This window comes from Macaca nemestrina, chromosome 10 (genome assembly GCF_043159975.1).
Source record: "Macaca nemestrina isolate mMacNem1 chromosome 10, mMacNem.hap1, whole genome shotgun sequence".
Classification (NCBI taxonomy): Eukaryota; Metazoa; Chordata; class Mammalia; order Primates; family Cercopithecidae; genus Macaca; species Macaca nemestrina.
Genome location: NC_092134.1, coordinates 131,649,844 through 131,677,196, shown reverse-complemented (window position 1 = coordinate 131,677,196; position 27,353 = coordinate 131,649,844). Strand labels below are relative to the sequence as shown.

At 46.2% G+C, this 27,353-nt stretch overlaps 1 protein-coding gene across 1 annotated transcript; it reads left to right on the top strand.

The window, feature by feature from the left end:
* The first annotated feature begins 256 nt into the window (after positions 1–256).
* LOC105463175 (solute carrier family 2, facilitated glucose transporter member 3) lies at positions 257–18,335 on the top strand. The gene is made up of 10 exons (XM_071072212.1): positions 257–500; positions 2,970–3,062; positions 3,725–3,885; positions 5,692–5,932; positions 6,235–6,397; positions 7,016–7,203; positions 10,864–10,968; positions 12,605–12,706; positions 14,103–14,306; positions 15,939–18,335. Exons 1-10 carry the CDS (start codon positions 486–488, stop codon positions 16,155–16,157), a joined length of 1,491 nt encoding a protein of 496 aa, XP_070928313.1. The 5' UTR covers positions 257–485; the 3' UTR covers positions 16,158–18,335.
* Positions 18,336–27,353: the final 9,018 nt, after the last annotated feature.

The following is a 27,353-nucleotide window of genomic DNA, read 5'->3' as shown; positions in this document are numbered from 1 at the left end:
CTGGTAGCATTTTGTCTGTGAAACTAAGAGGCTGTAACTGCTATTAGAAGAGGGAAGGAGTAAGGATGAGCTTTTGAAAAAAAAAAAAGAAAAAAAAAAAAACCCAGGGTAGAGAGAGTGGCAGGATGTGGTTTGAAGAGAGGGGGGAGGGAGGGCGTTATTGTCGGTGGTGCGGGGGTGGGGATAGTTCTGAAGTTCTGATAACACAGAATTCCGAGAGATCACAAGATTATTTCAGGGGGGTGGGGTGGGGTGGGGCTGGGGGCTTGTCGCCCTTTCAGGCTCCACCCTTTGCGGAGATTATAAATAGTCATGATCCCAGCCAGACCCAGAGATGCTGTAGTGGTGAGACTCTGGAGCCTTCCTGAGAACCTGGAGAAGACTTGCTGCTGAGAAGGACATTTTGAAGGTTTTGTTGGCTGAAAGAGCTGTTTCTGGAATCACACCCCTAGATCTTTCTTGAAGACTTGAATTAGATTCGGGCCATGGGGACACAGAAGGTAAGAATGATATAATTACTGGTTATTTTTGCTTGTTTGGGGTTCACTCAGAAAGGCAAATATTAATGATGTTAATTGCCTTGTTCTATTTTCTCCTAAGTCACCAAGCCATCTTAAGGCCTTTTCATTTCTTATCTAGCCTGCACTGCTGCCGCTTCATCAGTTCTCTTTGAATGTCAGTTCTGTTCACCCTCTTGTCATAGGAAAGTCACCCGGGGAAGTTGTGTTGACTTCTCAGGTTTATTTTAGGTAACCATATACCACTGAGGACGAGATGGTTGAGCGTTTAGAGGATCGGGCTGTCTGGTTGTATAGATTAAAAGTGTGGGTCTCAGCCAGTGTGAAGACTTCTCTGGAAGCATTAGACCTTGAAAAGGTCTGTGTTTGGGGGCACAGGCCAGGGTCCAGCCATCTGTTGGGGTTCATGAAAGAATTACAGTTGTCCTTCCTATTAGGGTTAAAATTGTGAGTGCAGGACATACAAAATATTATTGGTGCTGTAGTGCAATATTTGCAGGGAGAAAGGCTTTTATTTTATTTTATTTTTTTTCTGATTGAGTTTTGCTCTTGTTGCCCAGGCTGGAGTGCAATGGAGAGACCTCAGCTCACCACAACCTCCGCCTCCCGGGTTCAAGCGGTTCTCCTGCCTCAGCCTCATGAGTAGATGGGATTACAGGCATGAACCACCACGCCCGGCTAATTTGTATTTTTAGTAGAGACGGGGTTTCTCCATGTTGGTCAGACTCCTGACCTCAGGTGATCCGCCCGCCTCGGCCTCCCAAGGTGCTGAGATTATAGGCGTGAGCTACCGCGCCCAGCAAGAAAGGCATTTTTTACCAAGATAAATTTAACTAAAAATAAGGGGCCGGGTGTGGCGGGTCACGCCTATAACCCCAGCATTTGGGAAACCAAGGCAGAAGGATCACATGAGGCCTGGAGTTTGAGACTAGTCTTGGGCAATATAGTGAGATCCCATCTCTACAAAGCAGGAAGAAAGAAAATGTAGGAAAATAAGAGGGATGGAAAATTGAGACTAAAGAAAAGGCTCTCAAAGATTGCGAATGATGAGAGGAGGCAGAAGAGATTTTTACTAAAAGGAAAAAGATTTAACAGAGAGCATTGTACTGGCAGGGCCCTCCGGGGTACCGATGCTTAGCTGTGACTGAGACGTCTGGGAGGCTGCAGGCAAGGTCACTTCTGCTGAAGCTCCTAGCCTGCTGCCTAATCTGTCCGACCTGAAAGGAAATGAGTTTAAGATGTGAAAGATTGAAGGGATTTTTGGTGGGGTGGGGTGGGGAGGAATGGCATAGAAGATGGCCTCAGGCATAAAAGTTGAGCTGCTGGGAGGTGGAAATGTAAAATGTCTTCCCCAGCTGGATTATTCCAGGCAAGGTGAAGATGATTGGTTCTCCCCACTAAGACATGTCTCTTATATGTTGGGTTCAGAGTAAGATGTTCTTTCTTCCTCTACGCGGGGGTTAGAGATAGCAGAACTGTATTTAATAAACGAAGACTGACATGGGGCCAGGATGCAGTGGGTAGATCCAGTAGCTTACATGGTCCAGAGAGATAGAGACTCAAAGAGCTGCCCAGCAGTGAAGATACAAACTACCGTGCCCTCCCCCACCACCACAACTGGGCTTCTGTGGGGTCTGGGTACAGATCAGACTGCACTGTGTTTGTTTCCGAAATGATCAGTTCTTAGTGATCCTACCCAACGCTGTGTTGTCCTCTGCCCTCCCAGTTCTTGAGTGGAATTCTGTGCCTACCTTTTTACCTGATGCAAGTTTTTAAATATTTCCAAACTGACCAACCCAGTTTCTCTTAACTTCTTCCTTCCCCAATTTTCTTTCCACTTTCACCAAGTTAACTTCACATTCTTATCTCCAGATAAGTTCTTTTTTTTTTTTTTTTTTGAGACAGAGTCTCGTTCTGTCTTACCGTTTATCAATTTATGTATAATTAGTATGTCTTATGAGTTATACAAATTTCATTTCTTTTTTTTTTTTTTTTTGAGACGGAGTCTCGCTCTGTCGCCCAGGCTGGAGTGCAGTGGCGCGATCTCGGCTCACTGCAAGCTCCGCCTCCCGGGTTCACGCCATTCTCCTGCCTCAGCCTCCCGAGTAGCTGGGACTACAGGCGCCCACAACCGCGCCCGGCTAATTTTTTGTATTTTTAGTAGAGACGGGGTTTCACCGTGGTCTCGATCTCCTGACCTTGTGATCCGCCCGCCTCGGCCTCCCAAAGTGCTGGGATTACAGGCGTGAGCCACCGCGCCCGGCCTAAGTTCTTTAGTATAATCTATTCCTTTGTCTTCCCCATTAATTACCTAAATCTCATGTGATGTTTGCCCTTTTCATACCACTCATAGGTCAAGTTCTCCTAATACAGCTCCATAATTAATAAGAAACAGTCACCAATCACAAGTTTTAAGGACCACTCTCTCCTCCCTGTCTTCCCTCCCTCCAGGTCACCCCAGCTCTGATCTTTGCCATCACAGTTGCTACAATTGGCTCTTTCCAGTTTGGCTACAACACTGGGGTCATCAATGCTCCTGAGAAGGTGAGTGCCAGGCCACAAGAATTAGAATCTGGAATAGGGAAGTTACTCCTTTAAGTAGAGTTTCAAGAAATCAGAATTTAAGGCCAGGCACGGTGGCACCTGTCTGGAGTCCCAGCTACTCCGGAGGCTGAAGCCTAAAGATCACTTGAGCCCAGGAGTTAAACACCATCCTGGGCAACACAGTTAGTGAGGGTTCCTCCCCAAACTAGGGGATTTTAAGACAAACTTTGTATCTATCCTGTCCAAGACTGAAGATGGAGACAATATTGGTGGGGAAAATTAGTGGGGTCGTTTAATCAAAGCAGAAAGCTCACTTACTTCCTGAACCCTGGGCGGTGCTGTTCTTCCTCCCACTCTTTCACCCACAGTGATAGACTTCCTGTATTATCCCTTAGGGGTTAGGTACAAAGAAGCTGGGTTCCCTTAGCATGGGGCTGGGGTAGACTGAACATCGGTGCTGCCACCTACTGGGATTTTCAGGACAAATTAAAAAATTACTATTCCAGGGAGAGTTAACATTAATTCCAATACGTTATCTGCCTCTTCCATTCCCGTCTATTTATTCCCTTGATTCTCTAGGAAGGAAATGATCCCTAATATTTGTCTTTTTTTCTCATCCAACTGTAACAGTCTGTTCTACCACCAACGCTTTTATTTTGCAGATCATAAAGGAATTTATCAATAAAAGTCTGACGGAGAAGGCAAATATCCCTCCCTCTGAGGTGCTGCTCACGTCTCTCTGGTCCTTGTCTGTGGCCATATTCTCCGTCGGGGGTATGATCGGCTCCTTTTCTGTCGGACTCTTCGTCAACCGCTTTGGCAGGTATTGACTAGAAACTGGGCAAGGAAGTGGGCTCTACAGCTGCACTGAGGACAAGTGTGGAGAGTTAGGGCAGGGAGATGATGATGCCTTTGAATAAGAACACCTTGAATTCTAATCAAGGGAAACCTAGTCCAACTGGCCCCGAATATGACTGCCCTTGCCTGGAGCTCTACTACCCTCCATAGCTCCCGCCCAGCTGCTCAAGAGATGAACTGTGTGAGTGATTGGCTTTTGCAGTCCAGCTAGGGCTAGTTCAGAATTATTCCCTAGGTAAGCTCAACTGTGGGGTTTCCAGAAACATAATTTACAAGGTATGAAGTTGTTTACTTTTATTTAAAAAATTGGGGTTTCAAATAAATGTTTCTATTATTTTACACAGGATAGGTAGGAATTATTTTTGTAATTCTTAGTCTATGGCAAATGTGGATAATGGTAAAAAGAATCTTATTCTATAGGAGCTTAACAATATGTTTTAGAAGGTAGAATATATTTTCAGTTATGAAATATATTTTCATTTAGGCAATTAGGCCGGGTGCAGTGGCTCACGCCTGTAGTCTTAGCACTTAGGGAAGCCGAGGCAAGTGGATCAGCTGAGGTCAGGAGTTCGAGACCGGCCTGGCCAACATGGCGAAACCCCGTCTCTACTAAAAATACAAAAATTAGTCAGGCGTAGTGACAGGCACTTATCATGTCAGCTACTCCAGAGGCTGAGGCAGAAAAATCGCTTGAACGTCGGGGGTGGTGCAGAGGTTGCAGTAAGCTGAGATCTGGCCACTTCACACCAGCCTGGGTGAAAGAGCGAAACTCCATCTCAAAAAAAAAAAAAAAAAGCCAGTGCAGTGGCTCACCTCTGTAATCCCAGCACTTTAAGTCAGGAGGTCAAGACCATCCTGGCTAACACGGTGAAACCCCTGTCTCTACTAAAAATACAAGAAATTAACCAGGCGTGGTCGTGGGCGCCTGTAATCCCAGCTGCTCGGGAGGCTGAGGCAGGAGAATCTCTTGAGCCCGGGAGGCGGAGGTTGCAGTGAGCCGAGATCCCGCCGCTGCACTCTAGCCTGGGTGACAGACCAACACTGCATCTCAAAAAAAAAAAAAAAATTGGGCCGGGCGCGGTGGCTCAAGCCTGTAATCCCAGCACTTTGGGAGGCCGAGACGGGCGGATCACAAGGTCAGGAGATCGAGACCATCCTGGCTAACCCGGTGAAACCCCGTCTCTACTAAAAAATACAAAAAACTAGCCGGGTGAGGTGGCGGGTGCCTGTAGTCCCAGCTACTCCGGAGGCTGAGGCAGGAGTGAACCCGGGAGGCGGAGCTTGCAGTGAGCTGAGATCCGGCCACTGCACTCCAGCCTGGGTGACAGAGCGAGACTCCGTCTCAAAAAAAAAAAAAAAAAAAAAAAAAAAATTGCTAATTGGATATTCTAGAAATGCAATTGGAATTCACATTTAAAAATGGATAAGGCAACCTATTTTACTTGATTATGTTCTTTTTTTTTTTTTTAACCCCCCAAGAAAGGGGGTCTTGCTCTGTCACCCAGGCTGGAGTGTAATAGCTCAATCATAGCTCACTACAGCCTCAACCTCCCACCTCAGCTCACTGAGAGCCGGGGACTATAGGCGGGCACGCACGGTCATGCCTGGTTCCCAACTAGAAATGTTCTGATAATAGAAAGTGAAAAAGAAAAGTTAGATCAAAAAAAAGGAGATGATAGGAGCCTGGAGAAGAGCAGAATAATGAGGACAGAAGAGAGGTTAGGAGCCTCTCACTTTGCTAATTGCATTTTGTCTTTGATTAACCTTACAGGCGTAATTCAATGCTGATTGTCAACCTGTTGGCTGTCACTGGTGGTTGCCTTATGGGACTGTGTAAAGTAGCGAAGTCGGTTGAAATGCTGATCCTGGGCCGCTTGGTTATTGGCCTCTTCTGTGGACTGTGCACAGGGTTTGTGCCTATGTACATCGGAGAGATCTCGCCTACTGCCCTGCGGGGTGCCTTTGGCACTCTCAACCAGCTGGGCATCGTAATTGGAATTCTGGTGGCCCAGGTACTCTAGAACTTCTCATACCTGATGAGTGTTAGTTTCATGGGTCATTAAAAAAGTTAACATAGATAAAGCACTGAAGGATATCTGGCACATGTTCAATTATATGTGGAAGTTTTAGATATTGTTACTATAACTCATAGTAGCTCAAGAAGCAGGCTGAGTAGAGAAAGGAAAAGAAACACAATTTGTTGATTTTTTTCCCATAGTAAAAGAATGTATGATTTTCTGAACTTTTTGTTTTTTAATGAACTTGTGGCCTATGAGGTATGGGGTTTATAGCATTATCTTTGTGTGGTTTCTAGATCTTTGGTCTGGAATTCATCCTTGGGTCTGAAGAGCTCTGGCCGTTGCTATTGGGCTTCACCATCCTTCCTGCTATCCTACAAAGTGCAACCCTTCCATTTTGCCCTGAAAGTCCCAGATTTTTGCTCATTAACAGAAAAGAAGAGGAGAATGCTAAGCAGAGTGAGTATCCTTCACACCTTCATGTGAATATAATGTGAATTATATGGTTGTGGTTTGTTTGAAGGATGAGGGTACTGGACCTATTTTCTGTTACACTCTTTCCCTGCCCCTCAGAATCCAAGTGAGGAGGGTTCTGATTACTCCTGAGGAAAATTTTCAGCCCCTAATGAATGAGATGAAAAGGCAGGTTTAGGAATGGATGCTATCAGGCCGGGCATGATGGGTCATGCCTGTAATCCAGCACTTTAAGAGGCCAAGGCAGGTCACCTGAGGTCAGAAATTCAAGACCTGCCTGAACAACATGGCGAAACCCCATCTCTACTAAAAATACAAAATTAGCCGGGAATGGTGGTGCATGCCTGTAATCCCAGCTACTCGCCAGACTGAGGCGGGAGAATTGCGTGAACCCGGGAGGCGGAAGTTGCTTGAGCCGAGATCATGCCATTGCACTCCAGCCTGGGCAACAAGAGTGAAACTCCGTTTCAAAAAAAAAAAAAAAAAGGAAGGGATGCTATCGATCACCTCATCTCATGCGGCCCTTTCCTGGCTGCCTTACAGGAAGAATGAATTTGGGGCAGCACATTGTCTTTATCCTTTCCTCTTTCTTCTTTTCACCAGTCCTCCAGCGGTTGTGGGGCACCCAGGATGTATCTCAAGACATCCAGGAGATGAAAGATGAGAGTGCAAGGATGTCACAAGAAAAGCAAGTCACCGTGCTGGAGCTCTTTAGAGTGTCCAGCTACCGACAGCCCATCATCATTTCCATTGTGCTCCAGCTCTCTCAGCAGCTCTCTGGCATCAATGCTGTGAGTATGATACTTTAGGGTCAAACATGTCTTACAGTATTTCACTTAAAATGCCGGGCATGGTGGCGCTGTGCCTGTAGTCCCAGCTACTCAGGAGACAGATAAAAGGATCACTTGAGCTCAGGAGTTGCAGGCTGCAGTGAGCTATAATTATGCCACTGCATTCCAGCCTGGGAGACAGAGTGAGACTCTGTCTCTGAAATAGGGAAAAAAAGACCCTGGAAGGACACTGGCGACTTCAGAGTGAACTGACTTTACCAGTCTATGTTTTTACAACAAGAATAGTGAGCATGATAGTTTAAAGAGGGCAGCAAAACGGAAGCTAGCATTTGGCAGATAGCCCTTGTATTCCATGCAAATATCGGCTTCCTGCGTTTGACTGGATTGTAGGAAGAGAATATTCCTGTGCCTTCTAGTCAATATGGCTATTAAGAGCACCCTTGTCCCACCTTTTAAAATACTGATTCATCCCCTAAGGGTTTTCAGATAGCCTTTGATCAATGGGATTAAGTTATTTTGTAACAAAGCATTTTGCATGTAATAGAGCGTTTTGATGCTCAAAATAGTAAGTTGGTTCCTGAACTTTTCTCCTAGCTAGCACACCAGAGTATTTGTATTTGAAGTGGCAGTGCTTCCTGGGAGGGGTTAGAGGCTGTTTTGTCAGAATCTGAGGAGCCAGGTGTGGTGGCTGCTCATGCCTGTAATCCCAGCTACTACTCGGGAGGCTGAGGTGGGAGTATCACTTAGGCTCAGGAGTCAAGCCTGGGCAATATAGTATGAGCCTGTCTTTAAAAAAAAAAAAAAAAAAAACCCACTTGGGAGGAAATACACAGTAGTTAGAAAAAGCCTCCTAGGTGATTGGTGATTTTGTTGAATCCCAGTTTCAAATTCCTCATTTGGAAATGCTAATGTAGGTCACATGTATTGCTGGAGAAAAATGTGCTCCCGAGACCTTCCAGAGCAGCAGAGCTGAGACTCGGCAGGTGAGGCAGCTACGTGCAAGTGTAGCCCTGAGAATGAGCACCTCTTTAAAGAATGTACCTTGCATTAGTTCTGTGCCTGTTTAAAAAAAGAACAAATAAAAGAATGCACCTGAGGCAACTCCCTAGTTGCCTCACCACAGTTCTGGCCCTGCAAAACAGGATCAGGAAAAGATCACCTGTGGGAAATTACAAATGATTAATGAGCACTCTGAGGGACAGACAACTGCCACTTCAGAGTACGGTGTGTACATTCTTTTTCTTTTTTTTTGAGTCTCACTCTGTCACCCAGGCTGTAGTACAGTGGCACAGTCTCAGCTCACTGAAAGCTCCACCACCCGGGTTCAAGCGATTCTCCTGCCTCAGCCTCCCTAGTAGCTGGGATTACAGGAGCACACCACCATACCTAGCTAGTTTTTTTGTATTTTTAGTAGAGACGGGATATCACCATGTTGGCCAGGCTGGTCTCAAACTCCTGACCTCAGGTGTGAGCCACCATGCCCAGCATGTATGTTAATTATTGTTGGACGAAGCTGGCTCCCAACTTAGTCAATGAGTAGACTTTGCTCCAGGTATAATCTCACCCAAAGCTAGCTGCACCAGAATTATGGGTGTTGGGATTCCTGAGTCAGCTGAATTTGAGAATCTCTGTGTAAGAGGCCTGAAAATTGTCTGTAAAAAAAAATCTGATGCACAGCAGGCTTGGAAATCGCTTTTCCAACCTACTTTTGCACAAACGATGATTTCTAATTTCCCTTATGGGCAAATGGGTAACAGGTTGCATTGTATCATGTTTACCTAGCAGAGTAAACTGTTTAGGTAAGATGACATAGGGGTTAGCTTATCTTGCTTGGTGACACTAGATCGCAAAGTCATTTTACTGTAAGAAGTTTTATTGAGATGTGTACATGTACATTAGGTTTTTGACATGTAGACATTATGTTAAGGAAGAGAATTGGCATACCTATTTGTTACTTGTTTAAACTGCTCAAGTAATTTTGTGCTAGCCTAATATCTTTCCCCACAAGCTTGATGTCATCATATAATATGTTGAGATTTTTTAACAGTCTTAATTAGCCCTAGAGCAGCAGGGTTTTCAATAATGACTCTACAAATCTGTTTCAAAAAATAGTTATAATCTTATTTTAGAAAATATAAATATAGTTGGCCGGGCGCGGTGGCTCAAACCTGTAATCCCAGCACTTTGGGAGGCCGAGACGGGAGGATCACGAGGTCAGGAGATCGAGACCATCCTGGCTAACCCGGTGAAACCCCGTCTCTACTAAAAAAAATACAAAAAACTAGCCGGGCGAGGTGGCGGGCGCCTGTAGTCCCAGCTACTTGGGAGGCTGAGGCAGGAGAATGGCGTGAACCCAGGAGGCGGAGCTTGCAGTGAGCTGAGATCCGGCCACTGCACTCCAGCCTGGGCGACAGAGCGAGACTCCGTCTCAAAAAAAAAACAAAAAAACAAGAAAATATAAATATAGTTTATATCTTATGTACTAGGGATTTATTTATTTATTTATTTTTTGAGATGGAGTCTCGCTCTATCGCCCAGGATGGAGTGCAGTGGCCGGATCTCAGCTCACTACAAGCTCTGCCTCCCAGGTTTACGCCATTCTCCTGCCTCAGCCTCCCGAGTAGCTGGGACTACAGGCGCCCGCCACCTCGCCCGGCTAGATTTTTGTATTTTTTTTTTTTTTTTTTTTGAGACGGAGTCTCACTCTGTCGCCGGGCTGGAGTACAGTGGCCGGATCTCAGCTCACTGCAAGCTCCACCTCCCGGGTTCCCGCCATTCTCCTGCCTCAGCCTCCCGAGTAGCTGGGACTACAGGCGCCCGCCACCTCGCCCGGCTAGTTTTTTGTATTTTTTTAGTAGAGATGGGGTTTCACTGTGTTAGCCAGGATGGTCTCGATCTCCTGGCCTCGTGATCCGCCCGTCTCGGCCTCCCAAAGTGCTGGGATTACAGGCTTGAGCCACCACGCCCGGCCTTGTACTAGGGATTTAAAGAGTTGCTTCTTGAGAAGGTAAATCCCAATGTAGAGGTCCATATTCATCAAAAAGACTAATATTGCTATGGAGGCAAATACTCTGGGTGAAATAAACTGAAGCGAACCTGGGTAACCTAGATAATGTTCTCTTATTAACTTGAGGTCTGAGTCCAATATTTTAATATCTCTTAACTATGGTAATTGTAGCATAGTTGGTAGTTGTAACTGGGGTATATATATATGTATATATGGTAGTTGTAACTGGGGTAGTTGTAATCCCAGCACTTTGGGAGGCCAAGGCCAGCAGGTCACTTGAGGACAGGAGTTTGAGACCAGCCTGGCCAACATGTCGAAAACCCGTCTCTACTTAAACTACAAAAATTAGCTGGGAGTGGTTGCAGGCACCTGTAGTCCAGCTACTCAGGAGGCTGAGGCAGGAGAATCGCTTTCATCTGGGAGGTAGAATAACAGTGAGCCGAGATTGTGCCACTGCACTCCTGCCTAGGTGACAGTTTGAGACTCCCTCTCAGAAAAAAGAGAAAGGGGATAAGATACAGAAGATAATTCATTTGCAGAAGGGATATGAGTATTGAACAAAAACCCTAGAAAAAAAATAAGTTTATTTTTGAGGGTTCTGTGTAACTGGTATGCAGAATTGTATCAAAGTTGCATGTTTTCTTTTCTACTAGGTGTTCTACTACTCAACAGGAATCTTCAAGGATGCAGGTGTTCAAGAGCCCATCTATGCCACCATCGGCGCGGGTGTGGTTAATACAATCTTCACTGTAGTTTCTGTAAGTTGGATGGTTTGATAATTTTGTGGGGGGAAAAGAATCCTTGCTACAGATGTTCAAAGATGGATTGAGTGACCCTACTATCATTTAGTTACCTTTCTGTTTAATTTTCCTTTGGGAAAAAGATACATTTAATGTTGGATGTAGTCTTCACTCTTCAAGCAAATGTGGATGGATGGGAAAGGAGGAAGTATAGAAGGGACTCACTATATATAGTACACTTTAAACTTGGAATTGGAGGAGAGGTGTTTGGAAAAGCTCTCAACTCTGTGATTCCACTGTTTTTAAACTAAAGAAACAATAATCAAGATGTCTGTGACCCCCAGAATGTGTGAAGATTTGTCCCCATTAGGTAGGCAATCAGTTCTGTAGTGGACACCATCTAGGTGTCCTGCGATTTAACTCTGACACGATTTACCTGGAGATAGCATCAGATCTCACAGGTTGGTGGCACAGTTCCCAAGACTGCCCTCCACTCCTGATGCCCATCACAGGCTCCAGGTTGTTTTACCTGTGCTTCTGACCCACCAGCTATAGATCGGGATTCCCACCACGCCCTCTTTGGGTTGGATTAATTGGCTACAGTGGCTCACAGAACTCAGGGAAAATGTTTCCTAGTTTGATTTTTTTTTTTTGTTTTTTTTTTTGTTGTTTTTTTTGTTGAGACGGAGTCTCGCTCTGTTGCCCAGGCTGGAGTGCAGTGGTCGGATCTCGGCTCACTGCAAGCTCCGCCTCCCGGGTTCACGCTATTCTCCTGGCTCAGCCTCCCGAGTAGCTGGGACTACAGGTGCCCGCCACCTCGCCCGGCTAGTTTTTTGTATTTTTTTAGTAGAGACGGGGTTTCACCGTGTTAGCCAGGATGGTCTCGATCTCCTGACCTCGTGATCCACCCGCCTCAGCCTCCCAAAGTGCTGGGATTACAGGCTTGAGCCACCACGTCCGGCCTCCTAGTTTGATTTTAAAGGATATTTTAAAGCACAGAAATAAACAACCAAATTGATTCACAGGTCGAGGTCTGGAGGGACCCTGAGCGTGGGAGCCTCTGTCTCCGTGGAGTTGGGGTGCACTCCTAGTGCATAGATGATTTGTTGCTGACCTTCCTGTCAGCTTCCATGGGTTCAGATATCTGGAAGCTCCCCACACCCTGCCTTTTGGGCATTTTATGCAGACTTAATTGATTCTCCATGATTGAAGCATGGACAACTGTTTTGAAATGTGATTGGACAAAAAGGGAATGATCTGAACCCAGCCAGGCCTGTCTGTTTGGATTATTTTGGCCTCTCTATAGCATTTCTTCCTCTAGGGGATGGGGCAGGACCCTCTCTGAAATGAGGGTTTTATGACCCGCAGTCAGATTAGCGTCCTGCCAAGTGGGAGGGCAGGAGAAAGTCAGAGAAGAATTCTATTTTCTGAGACCTGCGGCATCCCAACATTATGATAAAAGACTCTACCAAGGGCTAGGGGGATTTTGAGCCAGGACCTGTGAATGGAACACAATGTGTACGTATATAAAATCATAAATCACAGGAGGTGTATCCGTAACAAGTGTCCTGCTGTTGGTAAGGCAGATTTCAAGGAGCTCAGACACTGTTTTCATGGAAAGGAAAACTGAAGTCATGTCACATTCTTCTTCCAGCTATTTCTGGTGGAAAGGGCAGGAAGAAGGACTCTGCATATGATAGGCCTTGGAGGGATGGCTGTTTGTTCCACGCTTATGACTGTTTCTTTGTTATTAAAGGTGAGTGCTCTTTGAGTGAAGAAAAGCGAGGGAGGGGGAAAGGAGGAGAGGTTACAGTTGACTTCTGTGACACAAGGGGTGGGTTGTTAAGGTTGCAGTTTGTCAACAAAGTCAAAGGAGAGAAGCAGGATGCCCAGAGTTTTTAAGAAATGTGGGTCTTCAGAGAACTGGAGGTAAACGATTAGAATCCTTACATTTATAGAACATTCTTATAGCTTATAAAATAAATTATCTAGTTTAATTCTTAAAATAATATCAAGGTAATCACACTTAGTAGATGATGACATGGTCTCAATACAAAGTGACATACATGAGATCACATAGATGGGATTCAAAAATCCAAGCCTTGGTGGGACGCGGTGGCTCATGCCTGTAATCCCAGCACTTTGGGAGGCTGAGGTGGGTGGATCACCTGAGGTTGGGAGTTCAAGAACAGCCTGACCAACATGGAGAAACCCCGTCTCTACTAAAAATACAAAATTAGCCGGGAGTGGTGTTGCGTGCCTCTAATGCCAGCTACTCAGGAGGCTGAGGCAGGAGAATCACTTGAACCCAGGAGGCAGAGGTTGCAGTGAGTCAAGATGGCGCCATTGCACTCTGGCCTGGGCAACAAGAGCGAAACTCCCTCTCAAAAAAAAAAAAAAAAATTCCAAGCCTGGCTGGGTGCAGTGGTTCATGCCTGTCATCTGCAACTTTGGAAGGCCAAGGTTAGAGGATTGCTTGAGGCCATAAGATCAAGACCAGCCTAGGCAACATGGCAAGAAACTGTCTCTATAAAAAAACAAAAATTTGTTTTGTTTTGGTTTTGTTTTTTTGTGACAGGGTTTCACTGTGTCAACAGGCTGAAGTGCAGTGGCACGATCTCAGCTCACTGCAACCTCCGCCTCCTGGGCTTAAGCGTTTCCTATGCCTCAGCCTCCCAGGAAGCTGGAATTACAGGCATGCACCACCATGCCCAGCTAATTTTTGTACTTTTTAGTAGAGACAGGGTTTCACCATGTTAGCCAGGCTGGTCTCCAACTCTTGACCTCAAATAATCCACCTGCCTTGGTGTGAGCCACAGCGCCCGGCTAAAAAAATTTTTTTAATTAGCCAGGTGTGGTAGCACATGCTTCAAGTCCAAGCGATTTGAGAGGCTGAGGTGGGAGGATTGCTTAAGCCCAGGAGATTGATGATGCAGCGAGGTATTGTAGTGCCACTGCACTCCAGCCTGGGCAGCACAGTAAGACCCTGTCTCTAAAAATAATAAAAATAAATCCAAGCCTATTGATTCCACAGCCACTCTTTGTATTGTGCATCAGGGACAGGAGGATCTTGCCGTTAATTGCCTCTGGGAACCTAGATCCTAGGTTACACTGTCTTTAAATTGTATTTTCTCTGTTCTTTCCTCTTACAGGATAACTATAATGGGATGAGCTTTGTCTGTATTGGCGCTATCCTGGTCTTTGTAGCCTTCTTTGAAATTGGACCAGGCCCCATTCCCTGGTTTATTGTGGCCGAACTCTTCAGCCAGGGCCCCCGCCCAACTGCGATGGCAGTGGCCGGCTGTTCCAACTGGACCTCCAACTTCCTAGTTGGATTGCTCTTCCCCTCTGCTGCTGTAAGTAAACTCACCTTATCTTAAAACCAGCCTATGCAAGCTGACATGTTGAAGATACTCCTTAATAATAGAGTAGTCTGGGCCGGGCGCGGTGGCTCAAGCCTGTAATCCCAGCACTTTGGGAGGCCGAGACGGGCGGATCACGAGGTCAGGAGTTCGAGACCATCCTGGCTAACACGGTGAAACCCCGTCTCTACTAAAAAAATACAAAAAACTAGCCGGGCGAGGTGGCAGGCGCCTGTAGTCCCAGCTACTCCGGAGGCTGAGGCAGGAGTGAACCCGGGAGGCGGAGCTTGCAGTGAGCTGAAATCCGGCCACTGCACTCCAGCCTGGGCGACACAGTGAGACTCCGTCTCAAAAAAATAAAAAAAATAAAAAAAATAAAAATAAATAAAAATAAATTAAAAAAAAATAATAGAGTAGTCTGGGCCTGACATTGTGGCTCACGCCTGTAATCCTAGCACTTTGAGAGGCTGAGGCAGGTGGATCACCTGAGGTCAGGAGTTCGAGATCAGCCTGGCCAACATGGTGAAACTCCTGTCTCTACTAAAAACTCAAAAATTAGCTGGGCATGGTGGCACACGCCTGTAATTCCAGCTATTTGGGAGACCGAGGAAGGAGAATCGCTTAAACCTGGGAGGTGGAGGTTGCAGCGTGCCGAGATCACGCTACTGCACTCCAGCCTGCTTGATGGGAGCAAGACTTCATCCCTCAATAAATCAACAAATAAATAATACCATAGTCCCTCCTCATCTGCGGTTTCAGTTACCTGCAGTCTAAAAATATTAAATGGAAAATTCCAGAAATAAACAATTCGTAAGTTTTAAATCACGGCCGGACGCAGTGGCTCAAGCCTGTAATCCCAGCACTTTGAGAGGCCAAGGCGGGTGGATAACTTGAGGTCAGGAGTTGGGGACCAGCCTGACTATCATGGTGAAACCCTGTTTCTACAATAAATACAAAAATTAGGCCTTGAGTCATGGCTCACTGTAATCTCAGTGAGCAAGATCATGCCATTGCACTCCAGCCTGGGCAACATGAGAGAAACTGTCTCAAAGAAAAAAAAAGCCAGGCATTGTAGCACACACCTGTAGGCCTAGCTACTCAGGAGACTGAGGCAAGAGAATCACTTGAACCCAGGAGGTAGAGTTCATTGTGAGCTGTGATCACGCTTCTGCTCTCTACCCTGGGTGACAGAGCGAGACCCCATTTCAAAACAAAAAAAACTGTAAAAAGAGATGGAGTCTTGTTGTGTTGCCCAGGCTGGTCTCAAACTGCTGGGTTCCGGTGATCCTCCCACCTTGACCTCCCAAAGTGCTGGGATTATAGGCGTGAGCCGCCGCACTCGGCCCAGAAACACAGATTTTAAAAATAATACTCAAAAGTCCAAAAATACTCAGTAGACATTTGGAAGCATCTAACTGTATTGAAAAGGAATAACAAAAAGAAAACTACAGAGAACTATAGTAAGTTAGCAACAGAATCTTAAGTGAATCACTGAAGAAACCTGTTTCCATTAAATATGGAAGGGTTATAGCTTGAAGCCCACTGGAAATATGAATGTGAAGGAAATTGAGTTTGTCAATGACCAGATTTTTATATCAACCTTCCTTTTTTGTGTCCTTTCACTAGCACTATTTAGGAGCCTACGTTTTTATTATCTTCACCGGCTTCCTCATTACCTTCTTGGCCTTTACCTTCTTCAAAGTCCCTGAGACCCGTGGCAGGACTTTTGAGGATATCACACGGGCCTTTGAAGGGCAGGCACATGGTGCAGATAGATCTGGGAAGGACGGCGTCATGGAGATGAACAGCATCCAGCCTCCTAAGGAGACCACCACCAATGTCTAAGTCATGCCCGCTTCCACCTCCCTCCCAGCATGGGAAAAGCCATCTCTCCCTGAACAAGGAGAGACCTCATCAGGATGAACCCAGATTGCTTCTGAATGCTGCTACTTGATTCCTTTCTCATCCCACGCACTCCATGAGCACCCCAAGGCTGGGGTTTGTTGGATTTTCAATGGCTTTTTAAAGATTTTATTTCCTGGACATTCTCTTCTGCTTAGGAGAGACCGAGTGAACCTACCTTCATTTCAGGAGGGATTGGCCACTTGGCATATGACAACTTTGCCAACTTTTCCTCCCTTGGGTTCTAATATTGCCACATTAGGGGATATAGGAGAGGAAAAGTAAGGTGCAGTTCCCCCAACCTCAGACTTAACAGGAAGCAGATGCACGTATGAGTGTGGAAGGCAGAGGGAGTTTATGTAAGAGCACCTTCCTCACTTCCACACAGCTCTACATGGCAAGTAAACTTGAGTTTTATTTATTTTATCCTCTGGTTTAATTACATAATTTTTTTTTACATTAAGCTCCAGGATACATGTGCAGAATGTGCAGGTTTGTTACATAGGTATATATGTGCCATGGTGGAAATATTTATTTTTTTAAGCATAATTTTACCAAATAATTAAAACAGAAGGAAATTGAGATTAGAGGGAGGTGTTTAAAGAGAGGTTATAGAGTAAAAGATTTGATGCTGGAGAGGTTCAGGTGCAATAAGAAGAATTTAGGGAGAAATGTAGTTCATTATTGGAGGGTAAATGATGTGGTGCCTGAGGGCTGTACTTTACCTCTTAACAATTTTTGTCCTTCAGATGGAAACTCTTGAAGTTTAATTTTTCATAAAAGTCATAGGCTTATATAATAAAGCTACTGATTTCCTTTAGAATTTTTTTCTTTAAGATAATAGTTTACATGTAGTAGTACTTGAAGTCTAGGATTATTAACTAATATGGGCATTGTAGTTAATGGCAGTTGATGGGTTCTAATTTTGGATGGAGTTGAGGGAAGGGAAAGTGATTTCTAGAAAGGCTGTTCCCCTCACTGGACGAAATAACTCCTTCTTGTAGTAGTCTCATGACTTTTGAAGTAATCCTGCCACCTATCTTGTGGGAGAGCCATCCAAATGAGAAACCACAAATAATTGGTTCTTGGTAGAGATTCATTGTTTCTCCACTTTGTTCTTTAGGAGATTTTAGGTGTTGATTTTCTGTTTTATTTTAACTCATACCTTTAAAGGAATTCCCCAAAGAATATTTATAGCAAACTTGGAATGTGTAACCTCAGCTCTGGGAGAGGATTTTTTTCTGAGCGATTATTATCTAAAGTGTGTTGTTGCTTTAGGGTCACGCTTGCGTATGTCTGTTACCATGTCACTGTGGTCCGATGCCGAGTGCCCTTAGGGGGCCTGAATCTTTCCAATAAACCACGTTTGAGAGCATGAGTCAGTGTGCAGTGTAGCCACACTTGAGGATGAATGTATGTGCACTGTCACTTTGCTCTGGGTGCAAGTACATTCTTGGTGACTTATTTTCTCTGTGTTTGTTCCTACAGCCCCATTTTCCTATGTTGCTCAATCTCCCTTTCCCTTCTTGGTGCTTACACATCTCAGAACCATTAGCCAAACCCTTGCCAGTGACAGTATTTTGGTTTTCAGTTCTCACTGTTCCTGTGGAGCCTTTGAATATAAACACACAGCTGAGGCCGGGTGCGGTGGCTCTCGCCTGTAATCCCAGCACTTTGGGAGGCCAAGGCGGGCGGTCAGGGATTCGAGAGCAATCTGGCCAACATAGTGAAACCCTGTCTTTACTAAAAATGCAAAAATTAACTGGGCGTGGTGGCGGGCGCCTGTAATCCCAGCTACTCGGGAGGCTGAGGCAGGAGAATCACGTGAACCCGGGACGCAGAGGTTGCAGATTGCATCATTGCACCCTAGCCCAGGCCACAGTGCAAGACTCCATCTCAAGGAAAAAAAAAAAAAAAGGACATAGCTATGGAGTGGGGTTTAGCTTGAAAAGGTGACCTTGCAATTTCACGTCAACTTCTGGTTCCTCAAACAGTAGGTCGGCAGTAAGGTAGGGTCCCCTTTTTCACTGAGAAGATTGTGAATATTTCCATATGGATTTTCTATTACTAATGTTACTCTGACTCTTTGTTTTAAAATAAAAATTCTGAATGTACATGAAATTATGGGCTCATTACTTTTTGTCCTTCCTGTGACCACAAAATCAGCTTTAAATCCTGACTTGGCTACTCAGTGCCTGTTGTGACTTGTATGAGACCCTTATACTCATATGAGACTCTGTTCTTAGAGTCTTATATGTAAGAGAAGAGCCGTATGTGTTTATTATGTAGATTAAATGTGCATTGCTTTTCATACTTGATAAATTATTTGTTTTGTTTCCCACTGATAACTAGTTTTTTTAAAAACTGCCCTACCTACCTAAAAGCCTTGCCTCTTGTTATATGCATTTTTGCCTCTCTTGTTATGCATTTTTTTTCTTTTTTTGGGGGGGGGGACGGAGCTTCGCTCTTGTTACCCAGGATGGAGTGCAATGGTGTGATCTCAGCTCACTGGAACCTCCGCCTCCCAGGTTCAAGCGATTCTCTTGGTTTAGTCTCCCAAGTAGCTGAGACTACAGGTGTAGACCACCACACCCAGCTAATTTTTGTACTTTTAGTAGAGATGGGGTTTCACTATGTTGACTAGGCTGGTCTTGAACTTCTGGCCTCATGTGATCTGTCCGCGATCTGTCCGCCTCAGCCTCCCAACGTTCTGGGATTACAGGCGTGAGCCACCATACCCAGTGATACAAGTGATGTCTATCAAGTGTATCAGTCTGGGTCCTATCAGAAGATAAAAATCACACTTTTTTTGTTTAGTTTTTTTTTTACAAGGAAAGGATAATACAAAGAATATCAAGCTATAGGCTGGGCGCGGTGGGTCATGCATGTAATCCCAGCACTTTGGGAGGCTGAGGTGGGTGGATCGCCTGAGGTCAGCAGCTCGAGACCAGTCTGGCCAGTATGCTGAAACCCCATCTCTTAAAAATATGAAGAAAAAATGGCTGGGCATAGTGGTAGTCACCTGTAATCCCAGCTGAGCAGAAGAATCGCTTGACCTGGGGAGGTGGAGGTTGCAGTGAGCCAAGATCGTATCATTGCACTCCAGCCTGTGCAATAAGAACAAAACTCCTTTAAAAAAAAATAAAAGATATAAGACAAAATTCAGTTTCCTAGAGCTGAAGGAGATTATCCAAGAAAGGACATACTTGGAAGGAAGGCCACTGCCATTTCCTCAAAACTGAGGTGCACACCCTACTGGAGAATGTAGAGTTGCAGTCCAGGGGAGAGCAGAGAAGTTTGGTGATTTGCCTAGGCCAGTGCAGGTATGCAGTCCCTTTGCAAGCAGGGAACACACAGCTGGTGACCAGACATGCAGATGTGCAGAGGGAGTCGAGGCACCAGAGGGGTAGGGGGCCTGGAGTGTGGCATCCCTGTGGAAAGTGACCACCAGGCCAGGGTTTGGCTGGGGCAGGTCACCACCAAATTTCCTCTCATCTATACTGCTGACCTATGGTGCAGCCACTGGAACCAGCAAGAAAATCCCCCTTCATCCTGGAGTATCCTTCCAGCACCATCTACTGAGAAAGCATTGTTCTTAGTACTCTAAAAAGGAAATGCTTAAAGGAATTCCATCCATTTAAAAGCAGGTATTGAGGGATGAATTCGGAGCTGACAGACAGTAAATTGATAACTAGCACAATAAGTGTTAGATGACTGGGTAGATAATAGTTGGGTTTTGGTTGAGGGGATTTCCCCCTTCCACACCTCCCAAAGCCACCTGGGCTTTTAGAGAAAATTCAAGGTAAAACTTGTCCCCCACCCTGTCACCCTCTTTTTTTTTTTTTTTTTTAAATAATGTGTTTGTTGCAGAAACTTGGCCAAGGTCCCAAGTGGCCCCAGATGGTTGAGTTTGGGCCAGGGGGTCGCCTGCCGAGAGTTGGGCAAGTGAGACAAGGAAAAGGTGGGGGGAGCGACTCTAGGCCTGGAGCTTCAGAGCTGCAAGATGCTGTTTCAGTCAAGCTGCAGGTGAGGCTCATGCGGCTCGCTCTGGCTCTGGCTCCGGCTCTGCGCTGTAGGCCTTCATCACGCGGTCCTCTCTCATCATGAGCTGTAGATACACAAAGAATGGCAAAGAATGGCACCGATGAATCACCTAGCAACAAATCTGTCTTTTTGATCGGGGGCCTTCGCATGGCTGAAACTGCGGTTCTCACCAACGTCCACTTTCTTCCTCCAGTTCGCTGCCCTGCACCCAGCGAGCACCGAGCCAACCAGCCCTACTTGGCACTGCAGCCGCGACCACCCACCTCCCCATTGTCCAGGCGCCGCATGAGGCTCAGACTGGCGCACGGAGGCGCGTGGGGGTGGGGGACGCGGAAGGGAGGGGCCGCGAAACTGGAGACCCTGCGAAAAAGCTGGGCCTGGGACGCGCTGGCTCTCCGCGAGTCCCCTTCACTGCGCAGGCGTGGGCAGCTGCAGAACCCTGTCATTCCTACTTAGTTTGCTCATCATCACTAATATTCTTTGCTGTGACCCAGGATATATCTGGAACCCAGGGACCTTGACCTGCCTTCAAATGCAGGTAACTGAATTTAACTGCCCTTTCTGTATTGCTCTAGGCTGTGGTGCTTGATAGGGTTGACTTCTGAGTTGGGATACATTTCAGGGATTACATTCAATTTATTTATTTATTTATTTATTGAGACGGAGTTTCGCTCTTGTCGCCCAGGCTGGAGTGCAGTGGCGCGATCTCAGGTCACCGCAATCTCCGCCACCCGGGTTCAAGTGATTCGCCTGCCTCAGCCTCCCGAGTAGCTGGTATTAGAGGCACACGACACCAAGCCCAGCTGCACACCTGGCTAATTTTTTGTATTTTCAGTGGAAACAGGATTTCACCATGTTAGCCAGGCTGGTCTCAAACTCCCGATTTCAGGTGATCCGCCCGCCTAGGCCTCCCAAAGTGCTGGAATGACAGGCGTGAGCCACCGCGCCTGGCTAAATTCCATTTTTTTAAACGAGGAAATTGGCCAGGCGCTGTGGCTCAAGCCCGTCATCCCAGCACTTTGGGAAGCTGAGGCCGGGAGGCGGAAGTTGCAGTGAGCCGAGATCGTGCCATTACATTCCAGCCTGGACAGACTGGGACTCCGTCTCAAAAAAATAAGCAGAAAAGGCCGGGCGCGGTGGCTCAAGCCTGTAATCCCAGCACTTTGGGAGGCCGAGACGGGCGGATCACGAGGTCAGGAGATCAAGACCATCCTGGCTAACACAGTGAAACCCCGTCTCTACTAAAAAATACAAAAAACTAGCCGGGCGAGGTAGCAGGCGCCTGTAGTCCCAGCTACTCGGGAGGCTGAGGCAGGAGAATGGCGTAAACCCGGGAGGCGGAGCTTGCAGTGAGCCAAGATCCAGCCACTGCACTCCAGCCTGGGCGACAGAGCGAGACTCCGTCTCAAAAAAAAAAAAAAAAAAAAAGAAAAGAAAGCAGTTTGGGCTGGGACAGATGCCGTGGCTCACGCCTCTAATCCCAGCACTTGGGGAGGCAGGAGTTTGAGACCAGCCTGACCAACATGGCAAAACCCGGTATCTACTAAAAATACAAAATTAGCCAGGCGTGGTGGTACACGTTTGTAGTTCCAGCTACTCGGGAGGCTGAGGCAGGAGAATCACTTGAACCCAGGAGGCAGAGGATGCAGTGAAGCGAGATCACACCATTGCACTCCAGCCTGGTTGACAGAGGAAACTCCGTCTCAAAAAAAAAGAAAGCATTTTGGGCTGGGCACAGTACCTCATGACTATAATCCTAGCACTTTGGGAGGCCAAAGCAGGCAAATCACTTGAGCCTAGGAGTTTGAGACCAGCCCTGGGAGCCGAGTGGGATCCACGTCTCTACAAACTTTTTTTTTTAGTTAGCTGGGTATGGTGATGTGTGCCTGTAATGCCAGCTATTCAAGAGGCTGAGGGCAGGATCCCTTGAGTTATGATTGAGGTACTGCACTGCAGCCTGAGCAACAGAGCAAGATCCTGCCTCAAAAAAAAAAAAAAAAAAAAAAAAAAAAATTAATAGTAATAAAAAAAAATGAAAGCAGTTTGACTTTATCCAGGAAAATTGAATGTATGTATGGCTCAAATTCTTTACCTCCTCATCCCATCCCCAATTCCATGCTTTTTGCTAAGTGGTCTTTGCAGTTCCTTCTACTAAAGGAGAGGGATAAGCTTTACTAAAGGAGAGGGATAAGTTTAACTTTTTTTTTTTTGAGACGGAGTCTTGCTCTGTCACCCAGGCTGGAGTGCAGTGGCACGACCTTGGCTCACTGCAAGCTCCGCTTCCTGGGTTCACGCCATTCTCCTGCCTCAGCCTCCCGAGTAGCTGGGACTACAGGTGCCCGCCACCACACCAGGCTAATTTTTTTGTATTTTTAGTAGAGAGAGGGTTTCACTGTGTTAGCCAAGATGGTCTCAATCTCCTGACCTTGTGATCTGCCCGCCTCCGCCTCCCATAGTGCTGGGATTACAGGCGTGAGTCACCGAGCCTGGTCCAGTTCTTCTTTTGATTAAATTGCAGGACCATCATCCCGGATGACTAGAGGTCAGGTTTGATTTTCTTTTGTTTTTTTGAGAAGGAGTCTCGCTCTGCAGTGGCACTATCTCAGCTCACTGCAACCTCCACCTCCCAGGTTTAAGCAATTATCCTGCCTCAGCAGCCTCCCGAGTAGCTGGGATTACAGGCATCTGCCACCATGCCCGGCTAAGTTTTCTTTGTATTTTTCGTAGAGATGGGGTTTCCCATGTTTTTTTTTTTTTTTTTTTTTTTTTTTTTTTTTTTTTTTTTTTTTTTTTTTTAAGGCGGAGTCTCGCTCTGTCGCCCAGGCTGGAGTGCAGTGGCGCGATCTCGGCTCACTGCAAGCTCCGCCTCCCGGGTTCCCGCCATTCTCCTGCCTCAGCCTCCCGAGTAGCTGGGACTACAGGCGCCGCCACCACGCCCGGCTAATTTTTTTTGTATTTTTAGTGGAGACGGGGTTTCATTGTGTTAGCCAGGATGGTCTCGATCTCCTGACCTCGTGATCCGCCCGTCTCGGCCTCCCAAAGTGCTAGGATTACAGGCTTGAGCCACCGCGCCCGGCCGGGGTTTCCCATGTTGACCAGGCTGGTCTTGAACTGCTGACCTCAGGTGATCCACCTGCGTTGGCCTCCCATAGTGCTGGGATTACAGGCGTGAGCCACCACACCCGGCCTGGTCAGGTTTCTTGAATTCCTAATAACCAGGGTGAATATGGCAGGTTTGTTTAAGGCCCTTCAATGCTGAGTGACTAGTAGGAGTCTCATCAGTACAGCAACTTCTGAGAGTGCTGTATTAAGGCCTCTGTTTTGGCCCCATCAGTGTCTGCTTTATTGGTCCAATTTCTTGGGGTTTTTTTGTTTTATTTTCTTTTGTTTTGTGTTTGTAGAGACAGGGTCTTGCTCTGTCACCCAGGCTGGAATGCATTGGTACAATCACAACTCACTATATCCTCAAACTGCTGGGCTCAAGTGATCCTCCCACCTCAGCCTACTAAGTAGCTGGGACTACAGGTGCTCACCACACATGGCTAAGTTTTTAATTCTTATTTTTGTAGAGATGAGGTCTCACTGGGTTGCCAGGCTGGTCTCAAACTCCTGGGCTCAAGTGAGCTTCCTTCCTGCCCTGGCCCTGCAAAGTGCTGGGATTACAGGAGTGAGTCACCATAACCAGTCTATTCATCGCATTTCTTTTTTTTTTTTTTTTCTGAGAAGGAGTCTTGCTCTGTCACCCAGGCTGGATTGCAGTGGTGCAGTCTCGCCTTATTGCAACCTCTGCCTTGCGGACTCAAGTGATCCTCCTGCCTTGGCTCTGCAAAGTGCTGGGTTTATAGGAGTGAGTCACTGTGACCAGCCTGTTCATCCCGTTTCGTTTCTTCTTCTTTTTTTTTTTTGAGAAGGAGTCTCACTCTGTCACCCAGACTGAAGTGCAGTGGAGCGATCTCGCCTCATTGCAACCTCTGCCTGCCGGGTTCAAGTGATTCTCCCGCCTCAGCCTGCTGAGGAGCTGGGATCACAGGCGTGCGCCACTGCACCCAGCTAAATTTTGTATTTTTATAAAGACATGGTTTCACCATATTGGCCAGGCTAGTCTTGAAATCCTGACCTCAGATAATCCACCTGCCTTGGCCTCCCAAAGTGCTGGGATTACATGCATGAGCCACTGTGCCCAGCCACTCATCACATTTCTTAATAACAGTTTGAGAATTGATGTACTGATGGGATGAGTATTTCCACACTCTTCTCATTTTCTTCCCCTTTGTTTTACCCATGTTCATACAAATCGTTCCAAATTTCTTTGTTATTTTTTGTTTTTGCATAATTTTTTCCTTTTTTTTTTTTTTTTTTTGAGGTGGACTCTTGCTCTGTCACCAGGCTGGAGTGCAGTGACTCAGTCTCGGCTCACTGCAACCTCTGCCTCCCTGGTTCCAGTGATTCTCCTGCCTCAGCCTCCTGAGTAGCTGGGACTACAGGCATGCACCACCACGCCCAGCTAATTTTTGTATTTTTAGTAGAGACAGGGTTTCACCATGTTGGCCAGGATGGTCTCAATCTCTTTACCTCGTGAGCCCTCCACCTCCGCTTCCCGAAGTGCTGTGATTACAGGTGTGAGGAACCGCACTAGGCCAATGTTTCCCTTTGGAAGCAATTCTGGCTACCAGCTGTAACTCAGGCTGGCTGGAATCCAAGTTTGGCCTAGGGACAAGATTTGTCCCAATGTGTTCCTTTGGTAGGGCCCTGAGGCTAGAGGCTAGAGTTCCACTGGGCCAAGATTCAGGCTTGGCTCACTGTCAGGATCCACCACCACAATTTCTTTTCCCTTCAACTTTTACCTGTTGGTAGGGCCCTGTGGCTAGAGACTGTAGTTCAGTCTGGCCGAAATCCAAGGTTGGCCCAGCATTCTCCTGAATTTTTCGTTTTAGCTTTTACATACAACAATAACCAAGAAACTGTATATTTTGCTTGTTTCTTGTTACTCTGCATTTCCTTATGCATTCATTCAGTAACACAAGTTCCTGGAAATTTGATCCATCATTTCTTTTTCTTTCTTTCTTTTTTTTTTTTTTTGAGACAGAGTCTTGCTCTGTCACCCAGACTGGAGTGCAGTGGTGCAATCTTGGCTCAGTGCAACCTCCACCTCCCAAGTTCAAGCAATTCTCGTGACTCGGCCTCCCAAGTAGCTGTGACTACCGGTGAGCACCACCACACCTGGTTACTTTTTGTATTTTTAGTAGACATAGAGTTTCACCATGTTGGCCAGGCTGGTCTTGAACTCCTGACCTCAGATGATCTGCCTGCCTTGGCCTCCCAAAGTGCTGGGATTATAGGCATGAGCCACTGTGCCCAGTGTGATCCATCATTTCTAATTTCCATTGGTAACTTTTCATTTCCAGTAACTGATTGCAGCACAGTTGTATTTCCATGCCATGAATGCCCCTGTGACCACCCAGGAATCAAAGTTTCATCAATTCGGCCAGGCATGGTGGCTCACACCTGTAATCCCAGGAGGCAATACACTATTCCGGGAGAGGACACACTAAAATCAATCAAGGTAGGCCGGGCGTGGTGGCTCACACCTGTAATCCCAGCAGGAGACTGAGGCATGCGTATCACTTGAGGTCAAGGGTTCAAGACAGACCAGCCTGCCCAACATGGTGGGCACGCCTGTAACCCCAGTACTTGGGAGGCTGAGGCAGGAGAATCACTTGAACCTGGGAAGCAGAGGTTGCAGTGAGCCAAGATGGTGCCACTTTACTCCAGTCTGGGCAACAGAGCAAGGTTCTGTCTGAAATAAATAAATAAATACAATTTTTATTGTATTTTATTTTTATTATTATTATTTTTTTGAGACAGAGTCTCACTCTGTCTCCCAGGCTGGAGTGCAGTGGCATGATCTCAGCTCACTGCAACCTTCGCCTCCCGGGTTCAAATGAGTTTCCTGCTTCAGCCTCCCAAGTAGCTGGGATTACAGGTGTGTGCCACCACGCCTGGCTAATTTTTGTATTTTTAGTAGAGACAGGGTTTCACCATGTTGGCCAGGCTGGTCTCCAACTCCTGACATCAAGTGATCCACCCGCCTTGGCCTCCCAAAGTGCTGGTATTACAGGCATGTGCCACCTTGCCTGGCCATTTTTATTTTTTTAATTTTTTCGAGACAGAGTCTCACTCTGTCACCCAGGCTGGAGTGCAGTGTCATTATCTCGGCTCACTGTAACCTCTGCCTCCCGGTTTCAAGTGATTCTCCTGCCTCAGCATCCCAAGTAGCTGGGATTATAGGCATGTGCCACCATGCCTGGCTAATTTTGTATTTTTAGTAGAGGTGGGGTTTCTCCATGTTGGTCAGGCTGGTCGTGAACTCCTGACCTCAGGTGATCTGCCCGCATCAGCCTCCCAAAGTGCTGGGATTACTGGCATGAGCCACTACGCCCGGCAGATATATATATCTTAGATATATATCTCTATATAGATATATATATATTTAGATAGATATATTTAGATATCTATAGATATATTTAAATATATATAGATATATTTAGATATCTATAGATATATATATATTTAGATAGAATCTCCCTCTGTCGCCTCAGGCTGGGGTGCAGTGGTGCGATCTGGGCTCACTGCAACCTGTGCCTCCTGGGTTCAAGCAATTCTTCTGCCTCAGCCTCCCAAGTAGCTGGGATTACAGGTGCCCGCCACCACGTCCCGCTAATCTTTTGTATTTTTAGTAGAGACGGGGTTTCACCATCTTGGCCAGGCTGGTCTTGAACTCCTGACCTCATGATCCACCTGCCTTGGCCCCCCAAAGTGCTGGGAATACTGGCGTGAGCCACCACGCCCGGCCAATATGTTTTTAAAAATTAAAAGATGCCATTCTTTATGTTCCTGCACACTTCATGGCTAAATGAGAACTAATCACTAACTACCGTTTGCCAAGTGATTAAAAGATAAAAAATGTAAGCTCTATGTTGTTGTTATGGTCCAAAAACTTAATGCCTAAGAAGGTGAAAGATCAGCAAATAAACATTAAAGCAAAATTCACTATACCTAAGACACCTCAAGAAGAGGCTTGAAAAATTGCCAGTA